The sequence below is a fragment of the Aedes albopictus genome, chromosome 3 (genome assembly GCF_035046485.1).
Source record: "Aedes albopictus strain Foshan chromosome 3, AalbF5, whole genome shotgun sequence".
Classification (NCBI taxonomy): domain Eukaryota; kingdom Metazoa; phylum Arthropoda; class Insecta; order Diptera; family Culicidae; genus Aedes; species Aedes albopictus.
In genome coordinates, this window is record NC_085138.1 from 319349300 (window position 1) to 319375665 (window position 26366).

General features: G+C 44.0%; 1 protein-coding gene across 1 annotated transcript; it reads right to left on the reverse strand.

Annotated features, from left to right (window-relative positions):
* Positions 1-7046: 7046 nt before the first annotated feature.
* LOC134284181 (recQ-mediated genome instability protein 1-like) lies at positions 7047-19650 on the reverse strand. The gene is made up of 4 exons (XM_062842605.1): positions 18668-19650; positions 7548-8270; positions 7378-7485; positions 7047-7317 (listed from the first exon to the last, which is right to left on the reverse strand). Exons 1-4 carry the CDS (start codon positions 19541-19543, stop codon positions 7114-7116), a joined length of 1911 nt encoding a protein of 636 aa, XP_062698589.1. The 5' UTR covers positions 19544-19650; the 3' UTR covers positions 7047-7113.
* Positions 19651-26366: the final 6716 nt, after the last annotated feature.

Consider the following 26366-nt stretch of genomic DNA (forward strand, 5'->3'; position numbering starts at 1 on the left):
TATCGACTTTTTCTGTGATTTGAAGAAGCTGCCCTTGCAACTAAAAGTAAAGTACTCGAGAAGAATGTTTCAAAGTAAAATTCCGCTAGAGATTCATCATCTTGAATTATTTGAAGTATTTCTTTAGGAAGTCTTTCAGAAAATTTTAGCAGAGATCGTTCAAATATTACCTAATTCAGGAATTCCTTCACAATTTAGTACAAACTTTAGGAGGCTATCCAAGGATTTCTTCAATGATCCGTTCAGATGTTACTGCATACATGGATTTCTTCAGATTATTTTTCCAGGGATTCCTCAAGATTTTTTCGAGGAACTCGCTAAAAAAGCTCTCCTGGGATTTCCCAAGAAATTCCTCATGGGATTGCTGCCGCGATTCCTTATGGGATTTCTTCAGGAAATCCTGCAGGGATTCACTCGGGAATTTCTTCCTGTGATTCTTTCAGCAACAACTGCAGGAATTATTTTGAAAATTGCTTAAGGAATTTCTTGTGGAATTCTTTCAGAAATTTTTCTAGGAATTAATCCAAGTCTTCCTCCAGGAACTGTTTACACGCTAAGAAAATGTTTTTCTAAAATGAGCAAGATTCACAAATTTACTCAATTTTTGTGTTATTTCACTTTAGCTCAAAATGAGTGAATTCTGTTACCGTGAAGAAATTCCTCTCGGGATTGCTTCCGGGATTCCTGCTGGGATTTCTTCAGGAATTCCTCCAGCGATTTCTTCAGGAACTGTACATAGATTACTCCAGGAGTTCCTCTACGAACTTTTCCTAGGATTCCTTCCTTCAGGACTTTTCCCAGAATTCCTTCTGGGAATCCTTCAGAAACTCCTCCTGGAATCCCCTCAAGATTTCTTCAGGAATTCTTACCGGGAATCAACCAGGAATTCCTCAAGAGATTCCTCCAAAAATTTCTCCATGGTTTACTCGAGGAATTTCTCCAAGGATTGCTCTGCGAATTCCTGCAAAGATTCCTATAGAAAATCTTCCAGGGATTCCTTCGGAAATTCCTGCAGGAATTTCTTTAGAGATTCCCCCAGGAATTCCTCAAAACATTTCTTCAGGGATTGCTCGAGGAATTCCTCCAGCAATTCCTCCCAGAATCCCTCCTGGAATTCCTTCAGGGATTTTTTTAAGAGGTTTTACCGCAATGCAGCATTCGCCTCATTCATGGATTTCTTTGCGAATTTCTGCAGGGATTCTCATGAAAAAACTTCCAAGGTATTCTTCCAGAAATTCCTGCAGGGACTCCTCCAGGTATTCCTCTTCATCCAAGAATTCCTACGGGCATTGCTCCAGGAATTCTTCCAGGGATTCCTACTGGAAGAACTCCAGTGCTTCTTCCAAGAATTCCTCCAGGGGTTTCTTTTGGAATTCATCCAGGGATTCTTCCAGGAAATGCTCCAGAGATTCCTCGAAGGATTCTCCCGAGAATTTACACAGAGATTCTTCCAGGGATTCCGTTAGAGATTCCTCCGGTAATTTCTCTGTAGATTCCTTCAGGAATTCCTACAGGCTTGTTTCCAGGAATTCCTCCATTCCTTCAGGTATTCCTCCAGAGTCTCCTCCATGCTTTCCTCCAGGAATTCTTCCAATGATTCCTCTAGGCATTCAACCAGGAATTCCTACAATTGATCAAGGAATTCCTCCAGAAATTTCTACTGCAATTTCTCCAGGAAATCTGTCAGGTTATTGCTTCTGAATTTTCACCAGGATTTCAACCCGGAAGTTATTCTAAGAATTCCAACGGGGATTCATCCAAGAATTTCTCTAGGCATTCCTCCAGGAATTCCTTCAGACATTCCTCCAGGATTTCATCCAGTAATTCCAGGAAGTCCTCCAGAATTCCTCTAAAAAATCTTCCAGGAATTACCCCTAGGAATTCTTCAGGGATTGCTTCAGAATTTACTCCTGGAAATTCCTTCAGAAATTCGTCCAGGAATTTCTCCAGGAATTTTTGCAGGGATTTCTCCGAGAATTCCACCATAATTTCCTCCAGGAATCTCTCAAGCAGGGAATTCGTCTAGGGATTCCCGTCCCCAGTCAACACACGATCGCATATGATGTTGGATAGGATGCAAAAGTGGAGGTGATATACGCACACTTTACACGCGGTTAAATGGAAGCAGGTACGTATATGGCCTCCACTTTATCCTCCTATTCAGCATAATATAAGATTTTGTTTGATTTTGTGTTAGCTGGGCCATGGATTTCGCCTGGAATTCCTCCAGAGATTCTTTCAGGAGTTCCTCCAGACATTCCTCCGTAATCTCTGGAAGAACTCCTCAAGCGAGTCCTCCAGGGATTCCGCCAGGAATTTGTCCAGTAGTTCCTTCAGGTTTCCTTCCAGGAATTGCTCCAGGATTTTTTTCAGGTATACTTTCAAAAAGTCCTCCAGAGTTTTTCCTGGCATTTTTGCAGGAATTCCTCCACGGAGTCGTTCAAGAATTCCTCCAGGGATTTTTCCATGAATTCATCTAGGGATTGCTCTGTGAATTCTTCCAAGGATTCCTTCAAGAATTCCTGCAGGGATTCCTCTAGAGATTCTTCTAGGAGTTCCTGTAAAAATTCCTCCAGGAATTCCTCAAGAGATTCCTTCAGGGGTTTCTCCAGGAATTCCTCCCAGAATTCCTTCAGAGATTTCTTTGCGAATTCCTGCAGGGATTCCTATAAAAAAAACTTCCAAGGGATTCTTCCGGAAATTCCTGCAGGGACTCCTCCACGAATTCCTCTAGAGATTCTTCTAGGATTTTATCCAAGAATTCCTACAGGAATTCCTCCAGGGATTCTTCCAGGGAATCCTACTGGAAGTACTCCAGTGCTTCTTCCAAGAATACCTCCAAAGGTTTTCCAGGGATTTCTTTTGGGATTCCTCCAGGGATTCTTCCAGGAATTGTTCCAGAGCTTCCTCCAAGGATTTCCCGAGAATTAACGCAGTGATTCCTCCAGGAATTCCATTAGAGATTCCTCTGTAGATTTCTTCAGGAATTCTTACAGGCATGTCTCCAGGAATTCCTGTATTCCTTCATGAATTTCTCCAGGAATACCTTCAGGCATTCCTCCAGAGTCTCCTCCATGCATTCCTCCAGGGATTTCTATAGGAATTCCTCCAACGATTCCTCTAGGTATTCCTCTAGAAATTTCTACAGGAATTGATCAAGGAATTGCTCCAGAAACTTATCAGGGATTCCTTCAGAAATTGATCAAGGAATTCCTCCAGAAATTTCTACGGCAATTTCTTCAGGAAATCTTTAAGCGATTGTTTCTGAATTTTCCCCAGGAATTCCACCCGGAAGTTATTCTCGGAATTCCTCCGAAGATTTCTTCAAGAATTCCTCCAGGAATTCCAGGGAATCCTCCCAGAATTCCTCTAAGAAATGTTCCAGGAATTACCCCAGGAATTTCTTCAGGGATTCCTCTAGGAATTTCTCCACGAATTGCTTCAGACATTTCTACAGCAATTCCTCCAGAATTTACTCCAGGAAATTCCTTCATAAATTCGTCCAGGAATTTCTCCAGGAATTTTTCCAGGGATTTCTCCGAGAATTCCACCATAATTTCCTCCAGGAATCTCTCATTCCTCCCGAAATTCGTCTAGGGATTCCCCCATGGATTTCGCCTGGAATTCCACCAGCGATTCCTACAGAGATTCTTTCAGCAGTTCCTCCAGACATTCCTCCAGGGATTTTTCGAAGAACTTTTCAAGCTAGTCCTCCAGGGTCATCTCCAGGGATTCCGCCAGGATTATGTCCAGTAGTTCCTTCAGGTTTTCTTTCCAGGGATTGCTCCAGGTATACTTTCAAAAATTCCTCCTGGAATAGGATGCAATCAGTAAAGTACTAGATTGAAAGTAGTGAGCTGGATTTTTGTATGGTGAGATGATCAATTCTCTATTTCTGCAATGAAATGGTGCAAACAGCGTGGGTTATATGACTTCTTGACTAATTTTATGCTGTTTGAGCAAAAGTTTGGATAACTGTATTGTTGAAGTTGCAAGAAATAAATAATACAACAACACAGCTAGTCAAAGTTTTGCTCAAACAGCATCAAATTAATCAAGCAATCATATAACCCACGCTGTTTGCACCATTTCATTGCAGAAATGGAGAATTGATCATCTCACCATACAAAAATCCAGCTCACTACTTTCAATCTAAGTACTTCACTGATTGCGTCCTAGTCCTCGAGGGTTTTTCCTGGCGTTTTTGCAGGAATTCCTCAAGGAATTTTTCCATGAATTCTTCTAGGGATTGCTCTGTTAATTCTTCCAAGGAATCCTTCCAGAATTCCTCCAGGAATTTCTCCATGAATGTTTCCAGAGATTGATCCAGGCATTCGTCCAGGAATTTCTTCAGGTATTTCTTCAGAAATTCTTCTAGGGATTACTCCAAGAATTCCTTTGGAGAATTCTCTATGAATTTTTCCAGGGTTTCCTCCGGGATCTCCTTCAGGAATCTCTCCAGGATTTACGCCAGAAGTTCTTTCTGGCATTTCCCACTGAGATTCCTCTAGGAATTGCTTCAGGGATTCCATTTGGAATTCCTCCAGAAATTTGTCTAGGAAGCACCTCCAGGAATTTCTTAAGAAATTTCTCCAGGGTTTCCTCCCAGAAGCGCATTAGAAATTCCTGCAGGAATTCATCCAGGGATTGCTCCAGATTTTTTTTCAGTGATTCCTCCTGTGCGATTTCAAAGGATATTCCAACATCAATGAAAATTCCAAGGCAATTCCAGGGAGAATCTGAAAATATATTTCAAGGGAATTTAGGAGTAAATTTAAACGGGATTTCTAAGGAGATTCCATCAGCTATACTTTCAGAAATTCCTCCCGGAATTCCTCCAGGGATTTTTCCAGCAATTCCTCCAGAGATTGAACCGGCATTTTTTCAGGAATTGCTTCAGGAATCCTTTAGTGATTTCTTCAGAAATTCCTCTCGAGATCTTTTCCAGGAGTGCACCCATGAATTTCTCCAGGATTATCTGAAGATTTTTTTTTGAATTACTTCAAGGATTCCAGAGAAATTCTCCCAGCGATTTTGATTGGCATTCCCAAAGATAATAGTAGAAGGATCCATACAGGAGCCAGGCAATTGTTTAAGTAAGTAGTCATCCAGGAATTCTTTCCCAATTATCTTTTAGGAGTACATCCACGGGTTTGTTCAGGAATTCCTTCAGGAAACCACCCTGCAGCTTCTGCAAAGGATTTCCGTCAGAAGTTTGTTCTGCGATTCATACATCAGTATTTCCTCCATGAATCCCTACAAGCAGTTATCCATTGTTTTTTTTCAGAAACTCCTCCAGAGATTCCTTTAGGAATTTTTCCAGTGATGTTTTGATGGTGTTCCTTTAGTACGTCCTTCAGGGATTCTTTCATAAATTTGTCAAGGGACTCCTTCAGAAATCCCCCCGAAAATGCCTCCAAGAGATTCCTCCAACGATTGTTTTAGGACTTATGCTTGAATTCCTTTCGAATTTTGAGTAGGGGTTTCTCCAAAAATTTGACTTGGAATTCCTCCAAGAAGTTGTCCAAAAATTTTCCAAAATTTCCTTTAGGAATCCCTCCCGCAGTTTATTCACGAGTTTACTCAGAGATTTCATCAGGAATTCTTACAATAAGTCTTGCAGGGATTCTTACTAGCAACACACATATCACAGAAGAGTCACGGCTGCGCAGGTTTTCGTTACGCAGAACTCACTTGTCGTATCCGGACGGACACTGTGGCAGTCCGGGTCAATCGATTCCACCGGCCGAAACTCTTCACAATCGAGGAAGGATGCAAACGATGCAACCTACTCGTGCGAAATATTTTACAAGACTGACTTAACGTTGCTCTTTTCCCGCTTGCTTTGTTTTGGTGCCGCTCGGCGTGGCTTCCATTGCTTTATGCCCTACTTCATGTTCATATTATATTTCTTTGTACGCCTCTCATTTCCTACATCACTGTGTCTTAGTTTAGAAATAGGTATAAGTACTTACAAGCTAGATGCGCTTCCAGACATTTCTCCATGGAATCCTTCAGGAATTCACACAAGAAAGAGTCTTTCGGAATTTCCCAGGTTTTCTCCATGGAAGGCACCAGGAATTGCTCTAGAAATTCCTTTTTAGATCCCTCCAGGCATTTCCTTTTGCATACATTCCAGCAATTCGTCCAGGAATTCCTTCGGGATTTTTCCAAGAATTTCATTATTTGTGAGTTCTCCGGAAATACATCTAGAAAATTTTTCAATAGCTTCAATAACTTTGTCAGCATTGAATTTTGCAACATTTATAACTTTATTCGGAATTACAACGATAAGCTTTCGACAGTTGAAATTCAAAGGAAGATTATACGGTAACATTACACGATTACACATTGATTGCGTCTTATTTACTGGATTTGGTGACAATTATGCCCCGCCTTCCCCTACATTGATAGTCTTGGTTCAAATTTAAGCCGAACTAGTTTTAGATCAGCTGCTTAGAGGGTTCGAAAAGTCGGTATAAGATTCAAAGTAGATTTATTGATAACACACTTAGTTTATTGTTCATCAAAAGTTCTACCGTTACCTTTCTTCATTATTCGCGAATTGAAATGTTGATGTTGCTATTATTACGCTTAGTTCATTCATGTCCACATGCCATTGTGTAGGTTAAACCACCGGCGTACTGGATGTCAAAAATTGCAACTGAAAGTAAAGTACAGTAGATGTTCGGTCAGTGCAAACGGTTCCACTGCAATGCTTTTCACCAGCAAGTCCGGTAAATGCAACAAATTTGTAGTTATCGCACCCAAGATCGCACCGCCAAACGTCAAAATGGTGCACCATGTTAGCCCAAATGAACAGTCGGATCACGTTCACGGTTATTTTTTGCCGTTTGACAACTTGTTGACATTAGAGTGACTGGAAGTCACTCTAGTTGACATCTGTTAGTCGTTGCAGTTTCCGAATTTCGTTCGCTAAGTGAAACGTAAACATGTTGCAGTTATCGAACGTCTACTGTAGCTCAATACTCGTGAAATATGTTTCGAAGCAAAATAAGAGACCAAACAAATGCATCGAAGGCGAATAATTTTAACAGAGTATATTTGAACCAAACATTGAAAACGCTTTTTATCTCATAACTTGAAAAAGTATCACCTTTCTAAATCGCCCTCTTGCGGCATAATTTCTAATAAGTGTTTGAGCTTTTCTTTGTGAATTTTGCTAGTTAAAACCGACACGCGAGCACGTGTGCATTCATACAGTTCCATTATCTCGGGGAAATCGTTACCTTGATGGTATCGTACTCGCATAAAAGTTCGCAGTTCTTGCAGTATGTTTTTAAAGTTGGTCAGCATCTGAATGAAAAGGAGTTATCAAATCTGCTACAAATAAACTGACACAAGGTTCCAACTTACCTCTTCCACTAATTTCATCACTTGCGGGTCTTTCGCTCGTTTCATTTGTTGAATTTCACTTGCCTCGTATCCAACCATCTTACTGGTAACAGTCGTATGGACGCGAACCTGAAACATAGCAATTACCTTCATATATCCCAATTGCTACTCATCGAACATCTCCCACTTACCGCCAAAACCCGTTCCGAGCGGTCCGTCACCATGATGCCCAGCTTCCAGCAATCGTCCGCAATGCGAATCCGTTCGGAGACGTTCTCCACCTCTCCGAACACCACAAAAGTCCGCTGGTCCCGTTCGGCATCGGTCAGTTTGCTGATCTGATCCACCGTCACCAAACTGTAGCCCTCGATTTGGAACTGATACCGTGGCGACAGGATGCTATCCCGTCCGAATAGACTCGGAGGCTGTATTTGCTCCGCCTCGAACACATCGTCCAGGCAGTCTCCGAATAGTGCCGAAACGGAGCATTTGTCGATGGTTTTGCTGGTGGAAGGCTGTTGGCTGTCGTGTATGGTATTCGATTGCTTTGCCGGTTTGCTGGCAGGAACTTCTGTACGTGGCCGTTTGGCTTGCTGGTTCAATACCGCCGGAGGGGACTCGGGTATTTCCATTTCATCGTCATCGATATACGGAGCACGTTGATTCTGCTGTTGTTCGTTTCTAATTTCATCTTCGAGCGAGTTGAGGGCATCGATGTCGTCATCTGGTTCATCGAACGAGGGCAACCTGTAGGTTGGCCTCTTGGGCCTCGTGGCTGGTGGTGAAGGTTGAGAAGTTTTGGTAGAGGAAACCTGATGGTTCATAATTTCTTCCCCGGGCAGTTCGATTATCTGCAGGTCGTCGTCATCGTCCATCAGGGTACTGACGGTGGGAACTTGTTCCGGGGGTTTAATCTGAAACGGTTGAATATAGCATTATTTTTATTGCCATTAAATGTATAACTTTATTTTGGGCTCTAGGAATCATGATCAACCCGCAAAAACCCAACAAGCTTCGATTAATTTGAGACGTGTCGCGGCAAAGGTCGGCGACTCGAAATTCCTGAAAGGACAGGACCTGCCGACTTCGCTGCTAGGTGTACTTTCTCGCTTCCGACAATTCCCGGTGGCGATCGTCTCCTGTAAGAGATGTTCCACCAGATCAAGATACCCAACGAAGATCAGCAGTCAACCAGTCGCCAGCGTCAGTGCAGTTCGTGAAGAATTTCAACGGCACAGAGTATCAGTGACGTAGCTAAGAATATGGGGAATTTGACCAAGTAATCCTTCACGAATTCCGCCGAAAATTAGCACGCCTTCTTGTGCCAACCGGATTCAGTTGCAAAAACCAGCTTTGCAGGGTTGTCCGGCATTCTTACAATATGCCTTGCCCACCGTATCCTTCCGGCTTTGGCCACCTTCTGGATGCTGGGTTCGTCGTAAAGTGCAGCGAGCTCGTAGTTCATCCTTCTCCGCCACACACCGTTCTCCTGCACACCGCCGAAGATCGTCCTTAGCACGCGTCGCTCGAAAACTCCGAGTGCTTGCAGGTCCTCCTCGAGCATGGTCCATGTCTCGTGCCCGTAGAGGACCACCGGTCTTAGGGAACGTCCATAAATTACGTCACGCTTTTAGGGGGGAGGGGGGGTTCAGTAAAGTGTGACAACCCATACAAAAATTTGAGAGGTCTCATACAAAAAGTGTGACATAGGGGGGAGGGGGGGTTGAAAATTGGCAATTTTTGCGTGACGTAATTTATGGACGCTCCCTTATTAGCGTTTTGTACATGGTGCATTTGGTGCGTGGGTGAATCTTTTTCGACCGCAGTTTCTTTTGGAGCCCGTAGCAGGCCCGACTTCCGCTGATGATGCGCCTCCGAATTTTACGGCTCACGTTGTTGTCAGCCATCAGTAAGGATCCGAGGTAGACGAATTCCTCCACCACCTCGTAAGTATCCCCGTCTATCGTAACATTACTACCCAGACGGATCCAGTCGTGTTCGGATCCGCCTACCAGCATGTACTTTGTTTTCGAGGCATTCACCACCAGTCCGACCTTTGCTGCTTCGCGTTTCAAGCGGGTGTACAGCTCTGCCACCGTTCCAAATGTTCTGGCAATAATGTCCATGTCGTCCGCAAAGCACACAAATTGGCCGGATTTTGTGAAAATCGTTCCCCGGCTGTTGAGTCCGGCTCGTCGCATCACACCTTCCAGAGCGATGTTGAAGAGTAGACATGAGAGTCCATCACCTTGTCGCAGTCCCCCGGCGTGATTCGAATGAATTGGATAGTTCACTCGAAACCCTTACGCAGTTTTGCACTCCGTTCATCGTTGCTTTAATCAGTCTAGTCAGCTTCCCAGGAAAGCCGTTTTCGTCCATGATTCTCCATAGCTCTGCGCGGTCGATACTGTCGTATGCCGCTTTGAAGTCGAAGAACAGGTGATGCGTTGGGAGCTGGTATTCACGACATTTCTGGAGGATTTGCCGTACTGTAAAGATCTGGTCCAGTGTCGACCGGCCGTCGATGAAGCCGGCTTGATAACTTCCCACGAACTCATTCGTTTTAGGTGACATACGACGGTAGATGATCTGGGATAGCCCTTTGTAGGCAGCATTCAAAATAGTGATCGCCCTGATGTTCTCACATTCCAAATGGTCGCTGTTCGGGATCGGATCGTTCGTTGTAAGTTCTTTCGGTAGTGATAGAGCGGTTAGGCCAGAAAAACTACTTGGCTCACATTAAAAAACTTAACTGAAACTTTATTAATTTCCGTGTTGCTTCTACCACTGGTTGAAAAATACTGATGATGATGCTTCTGCGTGTTGCGTGTCGAAACCTGTCTGCAAACGCGGTCTCCACGCATCTCGGTGTAGGTAGATTTTCTGCGCAGGACTCGTGGTAGTTTTCCTTCTCCTTCATCCTACATTTGGCGCGTAAGCTGGTGTGTGGAGAGGCGGATGAGCGAATATTGGGCGAAGAAAAATAGGGTGGGTAACGCCGGTTACGCACAGTGGGCAAAAACATATCTTGCGTACGCAACATACACCCCCCCGGTGGACCTTCGGTTCAAACTATTTGTTGTATCTAGTTGGCTTTGTTATCTTCGATAGGCAGGATTGACAGCTTCGTGAGAGCACGACGAAAAGTGGATCCTTCGCTGAACACATCAACAGCTCGTACCAAGCCGTCGGGTCCAGGGTACACGGCCGTCACACGGCCAAGCTTCCAATGTAGCGGTGGTTGGTTCTTGTCGTGGATGAGTACTATCATACCTGACCGCAGATTTGCGACCTCCATTTTGTTCTTCTTCCTTGGCTGCAGACTCGACAAATAGTCCCTGGACCAGGCTCTCCAAAAATGCTCTCGCATCAATTGAACGTGCTGCCAACGGGACAGACGGTTGATCTTCACGTCAGTGTAGGTCGGCTCCGGAATTGCCGTCATTGGACGGCCGATCAAGTAATGCGACGGCGTGATGACTTCGGGGTCGGCTGGGTCGTTGTAAACGGCAAATAGTGGGCGAGAATTGAGAATCGCTTCAATCTCACACAGCGTTGTAAACATTTCCTCGAACGTCAGAGTAACATTTCCTATTACTCTTTTCAGGTGATTCTTCGTGCTTTTGACGGCGGCCTCCCATAAACCGCCGAATTCTGGTGCGTCAGGCGGGATGAACTGCCACTCGATTTCCTTCGTTTGGCAATATCGAACGATGCGGTCGACTTCATGCTCCTTCTGAAACAGCTCGTAGAGATGATGCAGTTCATGCTGAGCGCCATGAAAATTTGTTGCATTATCGGAGTGCATCTCCAACACAATTCCCCGGCGGCTTACGAAGCGTTGCAAAGCAGCGATGAAAGCGTCGGTTGTCAAGTCCGACACCAACTCAAGATGTACGGCCTTAGTGGACATGCAAACGAAAACGGCGATGTACGATTTGACCACCTTCGGTCGATACGATCCTTGCTTCACCAGCATTGGACCAGCGTAATCGACGCCGGTGACGCTGAATGGCGGCGATGGTGTCACGCGTTGCTTCGGTAGCTCTCCCATCAACTGGGAAACGTCGGATGGATTTGTTCGGAAGCACTTGACGCATGACCTGATCACCTTCCTTATTGTCGAACGGGCGTTCAACAACCAAAACCGCTGTCTCAAGGCTGACAACAGTCCTGCAGGTCCTACGTGCAAATGCTCTTCGTGCAATGCTCGTATCAGCGACTCCGTGACTGGATTTTTGTTGGGCAGGATAATTTGATGTTTTGCTGCTTCAGGCAATCGTGACTGGGTGAGCCTTCCACCCACTCGTAGAAGGTTGTCTTCGAAGGTCGGATGAAGATCCTGTAACCGCTTACACGCAACGTTGGATTCGATTCGACGTATTTCGTCGCCCAGCTCCACCTGCTGAACAACGCGCAAAATGACCAGCAGAGATTGACGCAGCTCGCTAACGGTCAAGTGTCGATCCAGAACACGTTCGGATATCCTCTTACGAGAGTTGTTCTTGAAGCGCAAAACCCATGCGATGACTCGTTGCAACGTACGGAATGAGCTATACTTCGTTAGTTCGGGATACTGCTCCTGGAACGAAACCATTGTTACCACGGTATTGGGCTTCATTTCTGGAAGTTCGCCGTCGGGAATTTCTTCGGGTGCCTCGATGTTGAGAACCGGTGCTTCAAGGAATGTGGGACCATCCCACCAAAGAGCGCTAGTGACTAACTCGACGGGTGACTGTCCCCTCGAAACGATATCAGCTGGGTTCAATGATGATCGGATGTAGTTCCACGGATGGCCTTCAGTAAGACGTTGTATTTCTGCAACTCGGTTGCGGACGAATACTTCTAGTTGGCCGGGGTGCTTCTTCAGCCAGGCCAAAACAATTTCGCTGTCGGATGTTATGCACACGTTGAAAATTCGTCGGAATGGCCGAAAGTACTCTTACCAACAAGCGAGCAAGCAGGAGCGCGGCGCACAATTCCTTGCGTGGGATGGATACTTCTCGTAGTGGTGCCACCTTAGATTTGCTGGTTAGCAAACGTGACGTGGCAGAACCGTCGGACTGGATGCTGCGAATGTAGATGCACGCTCCAAATGCCACATTGGAGGCATCAGCAAACCCGTGCAGTTCAAACGATATGGCTTCATTGACGGTGACTTGGCGTGGAATCGGAAATTCTCTCAGTAATGGTAACGACTGCCTCAGTCTGATCCATTGTTGATTGGTATTGTCGTCAAGTGGATCATCCCAGCCCTTCTGGGTTCGCCAAAGCTGCTGCACAAGCAACTTTGCGAGAACGATGGTGGGTGCAAACAATCCAAGCGGGTCGAAAAGTTTTGCTACTTCGGAGTAGATGATACGCTTCGTTGCTGGTCGATTGTCTTCATTTGCCGACCTTGGGATTCCGGCCGGTAGCAATTCGTCTGTTGATGGGTCCCAGAGTAAACCAAGAATTTTTATTACCTGGTTAATGTCGTTGTCTTCGATATTCGTCGTATGCTCCCTCTCGGCTTCGGGAATTCGCTCGAGGAGCTCCGGTGAATTGGAGCACCATTTGTGGATTGGAAAACCACCCTTGCACAGCATGTCCTTCAGTTGGCACTGCGATTCGATGGCTTCCTCCAGTGTGTCTGCACCAGAGAGGATGTCGTCCACATAGCAATCCTTTGTCACGATATCCGCTGCTAAGGGGAATTCTTGTCGTTCATCGTCGGCGAGTTGATTCAGGCACCTTGTTGCTTGAAACGGAGCGGATGCAGTTCCGTAAGTGACGGTTGTCAATTCCAGAACCGTCAGTGGTTTCGTCGGATCGTCTCTCCAAAAAATTCGCAGGAATCGGGTGTCATCGGGATGCATACGAACCTGCCGGTACATTTTTGCAATGTCTGCCGAAAAAACGTACCGGTGCATTCGAGCACGTAGCAAGATGTCGTACAGCTCACTCTGCACCACCGGTCCTACCAGCAGAACATCGTTGAGGGACAAGTGGTCTTCAGCTGATTTGGCACTCGCATCGAATACCACCCTGCACTTCGTCGTGGAGCTGCTAGGGCGGAGAACGGCATGGTGTGGAAGATAATACGTGTTCTGGCTTGCGTCGTCGTCTTTCTCATCTATCACTCGGCAGTGCCCGAGCTCGTGGTATTCGTTGATGAATCTTACGTACTGTGCCTTAAGTTCGGGATTCCGCTGCAGTCTGTTCTCTAGCATGTAGAAACGCTTCAGTGCTAGCGAACGGCAGCTTTCCAACTCGTTGACGTTGCTCTTGATCGGTAGTCGAACCACAAACCTTCCGTTCGGTTCGCGATAGTACGTCGAAACAAAATGTTCTTCGCACTGCTGTTCGTCAGATGACATCGATGTGGTGTTCGGTACTTCTTCAACCTCCCAAAACTTGTGGATTGAATCAGCGACATCCTCGATCGATGCCACTTGAGAGTATCGGACGTTGTCTGATGATGGGTCGGCTTGAATTGCACCTGCTACGAGCCACCCAAAGTGTGACTCTCGGAGCTCTGGTAATCGTTCCTCGATAATGATGTGTCCGGGCTTCAATATTTTGAAGAACAGCTCTGCTCCGATTAGCATGTCAATGCTATCGGCCCGGAAGAAAGTCGGATCGGCCAGTTGAATGCCCGCAGGGATGTTCCAACTTGTGGTGTCAATGGATTTGGCCGGGATGGTTCCAGTCACTTTCGGAATTACCAGGCACTCCAACCTGGTGTGGTATTCGCTGCAACGAGAATGAATTCTTACCTCGATCTTATCACGAGCGGTCGTTCGAATGTTGTTTATGCCGGCGATCGGCACACCGGCGGGTTGTCTTCGGATGCCAAGGGAGTTGGCCATCTTCTCGCTGATGAAATTCACCTGGGAACCGCTGTCCAGAAGAACGCGGCACTTCTGCTGTTGGCCCGTCTCATCACTCACCAAGATTACCGCAGTGAGCAACAAAACGGTTTTCGGTGACTGGGCGTTTTGGCACGAGCAACTGGTGGACACCGGATGCTCGCTCGTCGGGATAGGTTTCGATGCGGATGAAACAGACTCGCCGGTCTGCTCCAGGTGGTCTTCAGGGATGGTTGAAGCTGCTGTGGATTTGGACTCCGGTGTCACATTGGTATCATCGTCGTGCAGTTGTGTGTGGTGCCGACGTTGGCACTTTTGGCAGGATTTTGGCGACGGGCAATTCTTCACCTGATGCCCCTTTCGCAGGCAATTAAAGCAAATGCCCGCTGCTTTCACTTTCTCCATTCGATCGATGGCAGACAGTGCGTTTAACTTACTGCATTGGTAATTCCAGTGAAAACCGCCGCAAAAGTCGCACTTGTCCTTCGTTTCCTGGTTCGATGTTGCCGCTGCGTGCACTTGCTGGCTAGCAAGCTTCGGCTTCGTCGTTGGTTGTTTCGGTTCGGAGTTTGTCTTCGTAGTCGTTGTTGAACGGGCGGCTTCCCATCTTTCCAGCACCTTGCACTGGGATTTTAGGAAGTTTACCGTTTCTTCGTATGCTGGCAAATCGGTGCTCGATGCTAGAGATTGCTCCCATTGCAACCTCGTTGAATCGTCTAGGGCGGATGTGAGCAGGTACACCACCACCAGCTCGGACACTCCCAGGAGTTGCTGGTTCTGGTATTCCAAACTCTCGACGTGCTTCGTACACTCGTCGACCAGGCGTTGGAGCTCCTTGCTGGATTGGGACGTCATCTTCTTCAGCGATAAGAGACCACGGATGTGAGTCTCGACTATCATCCGTTGATTCTCGTACCTGTCGATTAGAATACGCCAAGCGTGGGCATAGTTACCTTCGTTCAGCGTCTTCGTGTCGAGTATTCCCTGAGCTGCTCCCACCAGCGCCTTGTCGAGATGATACAGTTTAACCGCATCAGTATCACGTGAAAGCGCAATGACGTCTTGGAACATGGCCTTGAATTAAGGCCAGTTTGCATAGTCGCCATCAAACGTTGGAATGGGCGCCTTCAAAGGTTGCTGAAGGATGACAACTTGTGGAGCTGGTTGGACATGTTGATTCATGATGCGTTTCTTCACTCCAGCGAACGTCACATTGTACAGGGCTTCGAATTGTACGTAGTTTTCTTCCTCTTGTTCCATCGCTTCATCCGGGATAACGGCAACAATCTGGCTGTGGAAACCGGCAAATTCCGCGTATGCCGACTGCAAATTGCACAGCAACACTTCCAGGTCAGGCAATCCGAGTTGGCGGTCCAATGATTCCTTGATGCGGAACACTTTGTTCAGCACGTGATGTCGTTGGCGTGACAACGACTTGATGCGTGTCATCGTCGTGGCATCGGCGGCAATTTCCGTTTGGTGCTGGTTGGAAGCGTTTTGCTGCATTCGGAAATTCACTACGTCGTTGGCTTGGTCGTTGACGGTACCATTCGTGGGGTCGTTCGTTGTTTTCTTCGGTGAATGCTCCAGCGGCATTGTCGGTTTGGCACTTTTCACGACACTGGATCCGGTTCGTTAGGACCAATATGTTCGGGATCGGATCGTTCGTTGTAAGTTCTTTCGGTAGTGATAGAGCGGTTAGGCCAGAAAAACTACTTGGCTCACATTAAAAAACTTAACTGAAACTTTATTAATTTCCGTGTTGCTTCTACCACTGGTTGAAAAATACTGATGATGATGCTTCTGCGTGTTGCGTGTCGAAACCTGTCTGCAAACGCGGTCTCCACGCATCTCGGTGTAGGTAGATTTTCTGCGCAGGACTCGTGGTAGTTTTCCTTCTCCTTCATCCTACATTTGGCGCGTAAGCTGGTGTGTGGAGAGGCGGATGAGCGAATATTGGGCGAAGAAAAATAGGGTGGGTAACGCCGGTTACGCACAGTGGGCAAAAACATATCTTGCGTACGCAACAGTCGCCTATTTTGTAAATAGGGCAGATTACCCCTTCCTTCCACTCCTCCGGTAGCTGTTCGGTTTCCCAGATCCTGACTATCAGCCGATGCAGACAGGTGGCCAACTTTGCTGGGCTCATCTTGATGAGTTCAGCTGCGATACCATCCTTACCAGCTGCTTTGTTTGTTTTGAGCTGGTGGATGGTATCTTTTACTTCCCTCAGCGTGGGAGTTGGTTCATTTCCGTCCTACACTGCACTGGCGTCGTCGTTTCCTCCGTTGCCGTGGGCTCCCGTGCCTACGTTCTCCACGCCATTCAGGTGCTGATCGAAGTGCTGCTTCCACCTTTCGATCACCTCATGTCCGTCTGTCAAGAGGCCTCCGTCTTTATCCCTGCATATTTCGGCTCGCGGCACGAAGCCGTTGCGGGATGCGTTGAGCTTCTGATAGAACTTCCGTGTTTCTTGGGAACGGCACAGCAGTTTCATTTCTTCACACTCCGCTTCTTCCAGTCGGAGTCCTGAGGCGACATCCGGTTGCTTCAGTCGCTCTAGGTTGTGCCGTGGCGGTCGCCGGTACCGTACATTGTTGATGACGGAGAGTATTGGGCGCAGTTTGACCATCACCAGATAGTGGTCGGAGTCGATGTTGGCGCCACGATAGGTCCCTGACGTCGATAATGTCGGAGAAGTGCCGTCCGTCAATCAGAGCGTGGTCGATTTGAGATTCCGTCTGCTGTGGTAATCTCCAGGTGTAACGATAAGGGAAGCTGTGTTGAAAAAAGGTGCTACGTATGGCCATATTTTTGAGTCGAATTTTCTCCTATGTTATTCGCAATGGGGATTTTTACAGATGGCTTATTGGGCCTACGCCAATACTCCTGTCTCACCGGAGGGCCATCGTGCCAGTTCTGTTTAACATCCCAACCAACACTGGGACGACCACGCTGATGGGGCTACCACCTTGGATCTAGCTGAGCGTGGTGCAGCGTTTCTTACTCAGCCGCTGGATGCCAGAACAGACGCTGTTTGAGCCGCACCTCCTTGATGAACAGACGCTCGAATCGTACCTCCTCAATCTAGCTGAAGTCAGAAGGACAACAGTGCCCAGGCTGCACTACCAGTTAAGCACACAAGTCTTAGCTGGCGGTCTTTGTCATCGCTTGACCCGTGGAAGCTTGAGGTAGGAACTTGTGAGAACCAGAGCTATGTTGGACGCTCTCCTTATCGACTCACCGTTTTGCAGCCCAACTAAGCTACCGAGCCAATTAATGACCCGGCATTTTAGTTGTCATAAGGTAATTCAAATCTCATCAATTTATATCATCTTCCCCTAAACCGCAAATATAACCATCTCTGTTGTACATAGATACATACATACGACGAGCGAAAGCGATTTATTTATTGTTTGAAACTGTTTGCCGAATCAATGACATTTGCACAACGAAACTGAATAATTGACTGGGAGTGGTCAACATTCTCACTGTGCACGCATCAGAGACTCTCTTGAATGGTACAATAACGGCGCCGGCCACGTCCTTGCAGTCAGGTTGGAAGAGGGAAGGAATACTAGTTACAACCTGTGTTATGTGAAAGTTGGCGTTTACCGCACGTCTCCACCAAAGGCTGCAGAAAGGAGTGCTTGTTAGAAAGGAAGGTATTGTTGGGTCAGGGTTCACTTTGATAAGTAATATGACCTTTGATTTGTAATGCCCACCGGAGTGCTGCGCCATTGTTCGCTTCACGCGGAGAGCAAACAATCGATCCTTCTAAGTGGCCTAGAACGCGAGATATAAGACGTTCAGACTGAACTAGAAGCTCCTAAGAACACTAGCGCCATGCAGTGAGTGGTTTTCGAGCTAAATTGTTTTCTATGTGAAAGCTCTTAGTCTTCTGAGTAACTTTGCCGAAGACTTTGCCTTCTAACTGGTCCTGAACGCGAGATATTTCATAATACTGGCAAAATGTAGTGCTATCCTACATGTCCGACTGTTGGAAATACAAACAAGCGAGGCTTTGTTCTCCAAACCCAGGCACTGACTGATATCGCTACCAGCTCAGTGCCTCTCCTTTATTCAATCTAGGTATAACATATTTACAATTTATTTCCATTTACCTACCAGTTGATACCTAGCTCTCCACTGAGCTGTGTGATGCACCTCCAAGGATGTACCTACCATTCAACACCGACATGGTGCCTTGTGTAGCAGATTCCCGGTGGCCAATGTTCCCAGAACCACTGTTCATCTAGCTTTTCAATATATCAACACATTCTTGACGAAATTATCTTTCAAATAAGACAGGGGTCATATGAATTGGTTGGAAAAAAATCATCATTCTATAAGATTTTGAATTTCTGGGTCATAATGACCCCAATGCATCTCGTAACTTTTGTTAATGCCCAAAGAAGGTTAAATAATCCTACACGATGAAGCCTATCGATGATACATACCTTATTGTTTCTACTCGTATTGGCATTACCGGTGGTTTCAATTCCATCCAGATTGATTCCCAGGAACATGTCGTCTTCCCAATCATCATACTGATTGTTACTCGACCGACTCAGCGTCGGTTTCGCTGGCGATGGAAACACCATCGGCACCGATGGAATATTATTGTAGTTCGAATGCGGATTCTTTTCCGTCACAACCACTTCATCATATTTGGTTTTCGGATTGGATTTCAGTGGCTGTCCCAAATGTTTCAGTAGGATATTCTCGAAGGCATTCGTTATGAGCAGGGTGTCAACCTCTCCACCGAGAATCTTTACATTTTTCGGTTCGAGGAATAACACCTTATTGATGCACCGAATCGGACCGCTAAGTAGAACCTTCACACCAGGTGGAAGTTTTGTATTCAAAGAAGCAATCGGACTGTGCTCCATTCCTATCACCGTTCGCTTACCATCGGTCAGTTCCAGCTTAAGCATTCTCCGTTTCCTAACATGCTGAGTTTGATTCTTGCGCATCTGCACTTCATCGTCCGCTTCGTCTAGCTTTTCATTGTACAAATTCCTCAGCTGATCGTAACACGGCTCCGAAATGTCCATCAGGTAGTTTAACTGCAGCGGGAAGATCCCCTTCAGCGTAAAGCATTTGGTTTCCGTTTCGACCGTTTCCGGCAACGAGGCCACTCCGATCTCTTGCAGATCGGCCAACACCCACTGATCGAAGGCAAACTTGAACAGAGCTTCGCTGGAGGTTTTCGGGTTCTCCTGCAGGCAGAACGACACGCACCCGGTGAGCCATTCGTCCAGCACTTTTATGTTGTGGCTTTGAAGCAAACGTGATTTCACTTGAGCCGCGCGACTGGGTTCACTTTGAATCATTACAGGAGCACGTAAATTAAATTTGAATTAAATACAAAAAACACGAAAAATTGCCTTGCGTGACGAAACGACGGCGATTTTGATTTCTCGCGGCACTATCAAGTTGTTTGTAAACAAAATAAAACCCGCCTTATTGCCCGCCCACTTTTGATCGCCATGCATCGCGTAGTTTATCAAATGGACCCATGGGGTGAAATATTTCAAATTGCGCGCGCAGAAAACACGAACAGAACACAGAATAAATCAACCCAAATTTATGTCATTTTCGTTTTTGCGGTGGTGCTACACCGGTGCAGCACTTTTGCACCGAAAATGTTCGTTTTTGATTTTCGTGCTGCACCGGTGTAGCACTTTTTCTGCACCGCTCAAGATAGTGCAGCACTCAGAAAATCGGGAGTGTAGCAGGTGTACACCGCGTCAACCAATCAGCGTTCGCAAAATTGTAAATATTTTGGTTTTTATTCACACACACCAATGCAACTGCGCCGAAAATGTTCGTTTTTGTGGTGGAAAGTGTAGCACGAAGCGGTGTAGCACCGCCGCAAAAACGAAAACGACATATGGACTGACTCTAGTCAAAACAACCTAATGTCGTTTTCGTTTTTGCGGCGGTGCTACACCGCTTCGTGCTACACTTTCCACCACAAAAACGAACATTTTCGGCGCAGTTGCATTGGTGTGTGTGAATAAAAACCAAAATATTTACAATTTTGCGAACGCTGATTGGTTGACGCGGTGTACACCTGCTACACTCCCGATTTTCTGAGTGCTGCACTATCTTCACGCTAAGCTCAGTTTACCTTTTTTCCAAAAAGTGCACAACCGCAAATATGCGTAAATGATACTCAAATATAGGTAAACAAGACTCAAATATGGGTAGTGTGTACCTAAATATGAGTAATTGTAACCCAAATATGGGTAAATATTACCCATAAATGCGAATGTGCACTTTTCCAAAATATGAGTTTTATTTACTCATAATTGCGTAAAGTTTACGCATATTTGAGTAAAATTTACCCATATTTTAGAAAAATAGGTAAACTGACCTTAGCGTGTTGAGCGGTGCAGAAAAAGTGCTACACCGGTGCAGCACGAAAATCAAAAACGAACATTTTCGGTGCAAAAGTGCTGCACCGGTGTAGCACCACCGCAAAAACGAAAATGACAATAGACTAATTTCAAGACCTCGATGTACCAAAGAAAACGATCAAATTTTCGGTGACCAGTCCGGTACCCAATAAATATTCATAACCGTGTATTTTTTTCCGTGTAAATTGCCTTTTGTGTAAATTTTATTTAGCATGTTACACTGATCTGACAGCTCTGACAGTAAGGGACCAAGGGGTTGGAAACTCTGACACATTGTGTTAAACACCCGTTTCACACACCAAAAACACCTTTTGACACACTTCGACACCTTTCAGATGTGCTACCAGGATATTTTTTTTTATTTTTCTGGCATCATTGGCCTGCCGATGTTTTGGTTTTGTTCACGCTAAGATCAGTTTACCCATAAATAGGTAGTTGATTCACCCATATTTGGGTTTTGCATGCAATACTCATAATATGGGTAAATTTTACTGATAATTATTAGTAAAAAATACTCATAATATAAGAAAATTGACTTTACCCACATATGGGTACTTGTGGTTTACCCATATTTGGCTGAAAAAATGTTGTTTCGATTGTAAGCTCATCATCACAAGATAAACAATCTCTGAAGTTTAATTTCTTTTTTTCGTGAAGGTTTTCGAGTTCGACGATCCAAGTTAAATAAATAAATTTTAGCATTTATTAAGACGGTAAGTCAACAAAAATCTACTGTTTATTCTCTTCTAGAATATTTCTTTCTAATTCCAGATGTCCATTCCCGGACCGGAGCCTCGGTGCCGGATCCAACCAGATTCAGTTTTTCTCCTATCAACAACAATGTGCTGCTCGTATACGATAAGCTTTTGGAAGATGGAAGGATCTCGGAAAGGAAAGCCAACTGGCCCCAAACACGTCGACAGTTCAAGCGTTCAAGGCACTTCCTACGATGGACCAACGTCACGAACTGTGAAATTGAGTGAAAAATGGTCAAGGACTTTTGGCACCGCCCAGCGTGCTTGCAGCAGTAAATTGGGTTGTTTAGTAAATTAAATATTGCCATTTTCTTTAGCCTAATCGAAAGAGCTCATTTTTCTGAGTTTAAGATGATTTTATTGCGTCCCGATTCATTTGTTTTGGTGGTTAAATAAACAAAACAGTTTTAATTTCCGCTAGAATGACAGTTCAATCGATAAAGTGACAGTTCGCCCCGAACAAAAAAATTTCCCCGTACAAACTTTAAATGCATTTTAAAAATAGTTCCCGGGCACCGAAAATGATGAAATTTTGGATTTCGACTAATTTTAGGAGGGAGATTCCGATTATGCAATAATCAGGATACCCCTAAAGAACCGAATTGGGCTCAGAGCTGGAAGTGCAGTCGGGAACAGAGAATCTCTGCTAGTAAGACGCTGGAGCGGATTTGAAAGCAGATTACGGACTCCGGTACATCGGGTTGTTGCGGTCAGCAGTGCATTGAAAATAATGTGCAACGTTCAAACTGATTGGGAAATGTTAAAGTGAAGTTATTTTTTCTTGTGTTTTCATGTTTAATAAAGTTTAAAATTTCACGGCCATTGTTTTAATAATTAAAAAAAATATTAAATTAATTGAAATAAACAAAAATTGAATAAATAAAATTCATAATAAAACATTGCTAAGTTACCCATTTATGGGTAAACTTATTTACCCACATTTGAGTAAAGCGCCTTTAACCATTTATGGGTAAAGTGGCTTTACCCATAAAATGAGGTTGTGCACTTTTTGGCAATTATGGGTAAACCATACCCATATTTGGGTAAACTGACCTTAGCGTGTTGATTTGAATTCGCAGTCGCAGTGCAGAACACAAAAGTGCTCGCAATAATCTGTGCGCGTTCGAAGAAATACGTTCGTCTGCCTCCCAATCATATGGGATCGGGACAAATTGTCGTTGGATTGCTCGGAACCGGGAAGAGGCAGCAACGGAAGGCCGGATGAGTTTACACTGGAGAGCTTCGACCCGCCCAGCTTAAAAGATTCGATACAGCTGGTAGACGAAATCCTGTGTCAACACCATCATGGACCGGATGACGAAACTCGACTACTCTGCCGCCGCCGCCGCAGCCCAAGACCAAAATAAAGGAGGCCGACTGCCAGACGTTTAACACCGGTGACCAAGATTTTCAAGGAGCAGCAAGTGAGGAAGCCGGAAAAGGTAGCCAGCCGAGCGTAGCAATCAGGTTGGAACGGGGATCCTGGTGCAACAGCGGAATTCCGTGAGGGCCTGCCAGGGTCAACCACCGGTGGGTAACCGGTACGGAAGTGGTGGTGGTATGGGTGCTGACAACGGTGGACAATCGGCGGCGCTTCAGTCGTTGCCCGTCGTACAGCCGGACGGCTTGATCGAAGTTGACCGATACATACAGAGTCACGTTCACCAGCGCCGTGATCAGTTTCATGTGGTTTCATTGTGGCCATGATTTCCGTGTGACGGATCGTCCGAAACGATTGAGTCCACCGGAACTGTTTGACCAACGTATGTGTGAAGTCACAAAAGTTCATCTTGAGCTGTTTCCAGACATGATCAGCAGCTTCTCTTGGAGCAGCAAGTGAAAACGCCGGAACACGATCAACCACCGAGTAACCGGTACAGAAGTGGTGGTGGAAGGGATGCTGATAACGGTGGACAATCGCGCCCGGATACGCATCAGTTTACTACCGAAAGCAACAGCGAGGAATGTAAATTGTAGTCGTATTGAGAAAGTATTCTTTTCTGTTTTTGGACGGGTTTTTACTTTCAATTCGAGTTTTAGTTTAACGTTAATAGTGAGTTAGATTTTGTGATTTAATACGAGCACTATTCACACTTACAATCAGAAAAAAATGAAACTAATATGCCAACAATGAATTGTATTGAAAGTAAAGTAAACAGCTCGGTAAACAGTGTAATTATAGTGAAGTACGAAAGTCTAATCCGCCCTTGATATCCAAATTGTGCTGAAAAATCATGTAAATGATGTAATGTTATTATTGCATCTTGCATTGCTTTATAGATTACCGTGCAAATGTTCAATCGTCTAAAATATTTGTTCACACGTCAAACACCAAGGAAAGTAGCAAGTAAACAAACCGATTATTCCATGCACCACCCGAAAAGTGTAACCGACGCTTAAACTTTCTAGCAGCGAAACGAACCAATGTATGCTTAAACTGGTGGGAACATATTGTGGTGTGACAAAAAATTTCTGCAGGGGGTCGAATACGGTGCAAAAAAAGCAATATTATTGGCTCTTTATTATGGGGATTTTCAGCCCGAGGCTGGTTCATCCCCGTAGATAAGTGATGTAATGTGGATTCAAGAAAGCTATTGCTTTTTTTGCACCGTATTCGACCCCCTGCAGAAATTTTTTGTCACACCACAATATGTTCCCACCAGTTTAAGCATACATTGGTTCGTTTCGCTGCTAGAAAGTTTAAGCGTCGGTTACACTTTTCGGGTGGTGCATGGAATAATCGGTTTGTTTATTGCTTTTTTTTTTTTTTTTTTTTTCTCCCTTTTAAATGGCTCAGACCTGTTTGGTCCATATTTGCCAAGTGTCAAGTTTGTATCAGTTATTCAAAATGACGGTTACGCGAACAAAACTATTTGAGTGTTTTCATGAAAGTGTAATCTATACCAACTACTCCAGTGATTATTCAGATAAAGTGATTAAATAATGATAATTAAATATGATAATAAAAAGGAATATTTACAAGATTCAAACACTAACTTTTGCTTCATTGATGAATTCAGCCAACTGTAAATACTGGTCTAGTTTTTTATTTTTTAATATATTTTTTAATTCAAGTTTCTGAATGAGAACAGGGTACTTACTTCTAATTGTTGAAAGTCTAACACAATCAAAAAGGATATGGTGTAGATTTTCCTGGATATTGCAAGTGGTACAAATGTCTGATCTAATGAGTTTCCATTGTGCAAGTCTTTCTTTGGTAGCCGTATGAAAAGTTCGAATTCTATTGATTATTATGGTTTCTGTTGTTGATAGTTGTATATTGTAAAACCATGGTTTAAGTTCTATTTTATCCATTATTTCAAAGTGTTTAATACCTTTTTCTGTAGATAACATTTCATATTCTCTGGTCCATTCAGTTAAGAGTTCATGTTTAAAATTTAACAGGCAGTCTCCTAAAGTAAGAGCATAGTTTTCTTGTTGTGTTCTATTTACACCTAACTTAGCAGCTGCATCAGCTCTATCATTACCCAATATATTTACATGTCCTGGAATCCATTGTATAACAATTTCTTCCAAATTATTGTAGTAAATCAATGTAAAAAGTTTATTTATTAAATAATTGTCTGTATTAGGGTTGAGAAGATTGAGGCAACTACTTTGTGAGTCTGTCAAAATTACTATTTTAAGTTGGTTTATGCTAATTGCGTATTCTATTGCTTCTATAATTGCTACTAATTCTGCATTCATTATTGAAAAAGCTGGACTAAGTTTAAAGCTGAAAGACTTTCTATTTTTCTCGTCATAAAAACCGTAACCTACACCTTGAATTGTTTTAGAGCCATCTGTAAAAATTTTAAAATGAGTTGAAAAGTTATCTCTAAGTAAATATTGTACCAACAACTTTTGAACTGATATGGGGGTTGTATTTTTATTTAAATTGTTGATTACCGGGTTAATAATGAGTTTGTTTAGATCGTCTAGTGTAATTGTGTCGTCTATTGAAGCTTTGCATTGAAGAATGTGAAAATTATTAATTGATGCAACTTTTTCTAAATAAGAAGTGTATTTAGGTATTACATCTGAATTGATCAAGTCTTTAATTTTATTTACAGTAGGACTATTATTATAGAATAAAGTTTTAAGGATTTCTTTGAAAGTTAAATATTGTGCTCTGTATTTTAATGGGAGTTCACCTGCTTCTGCATATATTACATGAATTGGGGTTGATTGTAAAAATCTGAAGCTAGTTCGTATGGATAAGTTCTGAACTTTTTCAAGTCTATTGAAATCTGTTTTACTAGAGGAGGAATAAACTGAAATACCATAATCTAAAACGGATCTAATAATTGAGTTATTTATTTTTTGCAAAGTAGCTGGATGGCAACCACCCTTTTTTCTGCTGAGCATTTTTAGTATATTAATTTTTCGTTTACACTTATTTACAGTTTCTGTGATATGAGTTTTGAAGTTGAGTTTTTGATCAATCCAGATACCTAAATATTTATGTACAGCTTTGATTTCTATTGGATTATTGTTTATATGAATATTAATGTTATCGGGAGGATTATTGGAAAAGCATATTGTACCTGATTTATTTGAATTTACTTTCATTCCCAAGGATATTAATTCAGAGTTTATTAAGTTAAGAGATGAGTTCATTTTATTACTGGCAATAGTTAAATTATCATCTTCGGTTACCAAAGCAAAATCATCTGCAAATTGAATAAGAATACCCTCTATTTCAGTAGAATGAAGTTTCGAAGTATATATGTTAAAAAGGATTGGTGATAATGGGCAACCTTGTGGAAGACCCTTATTAGTCTGTCTTTCTATTGTGCTACCATCGTTAAGTGTAAGGATAATATTCCTTTGTTTTAAATATATATACAGCCAATTCACTAATTCCGGAGGGTAATTATAATCTTTAAGAATATTAAGTAGTTTAGATATATTTACATTATCAAAAGCTTTAGATAAGTCCAGAAATGTTACTAAAACTATTTTACTCTCACTCTTTG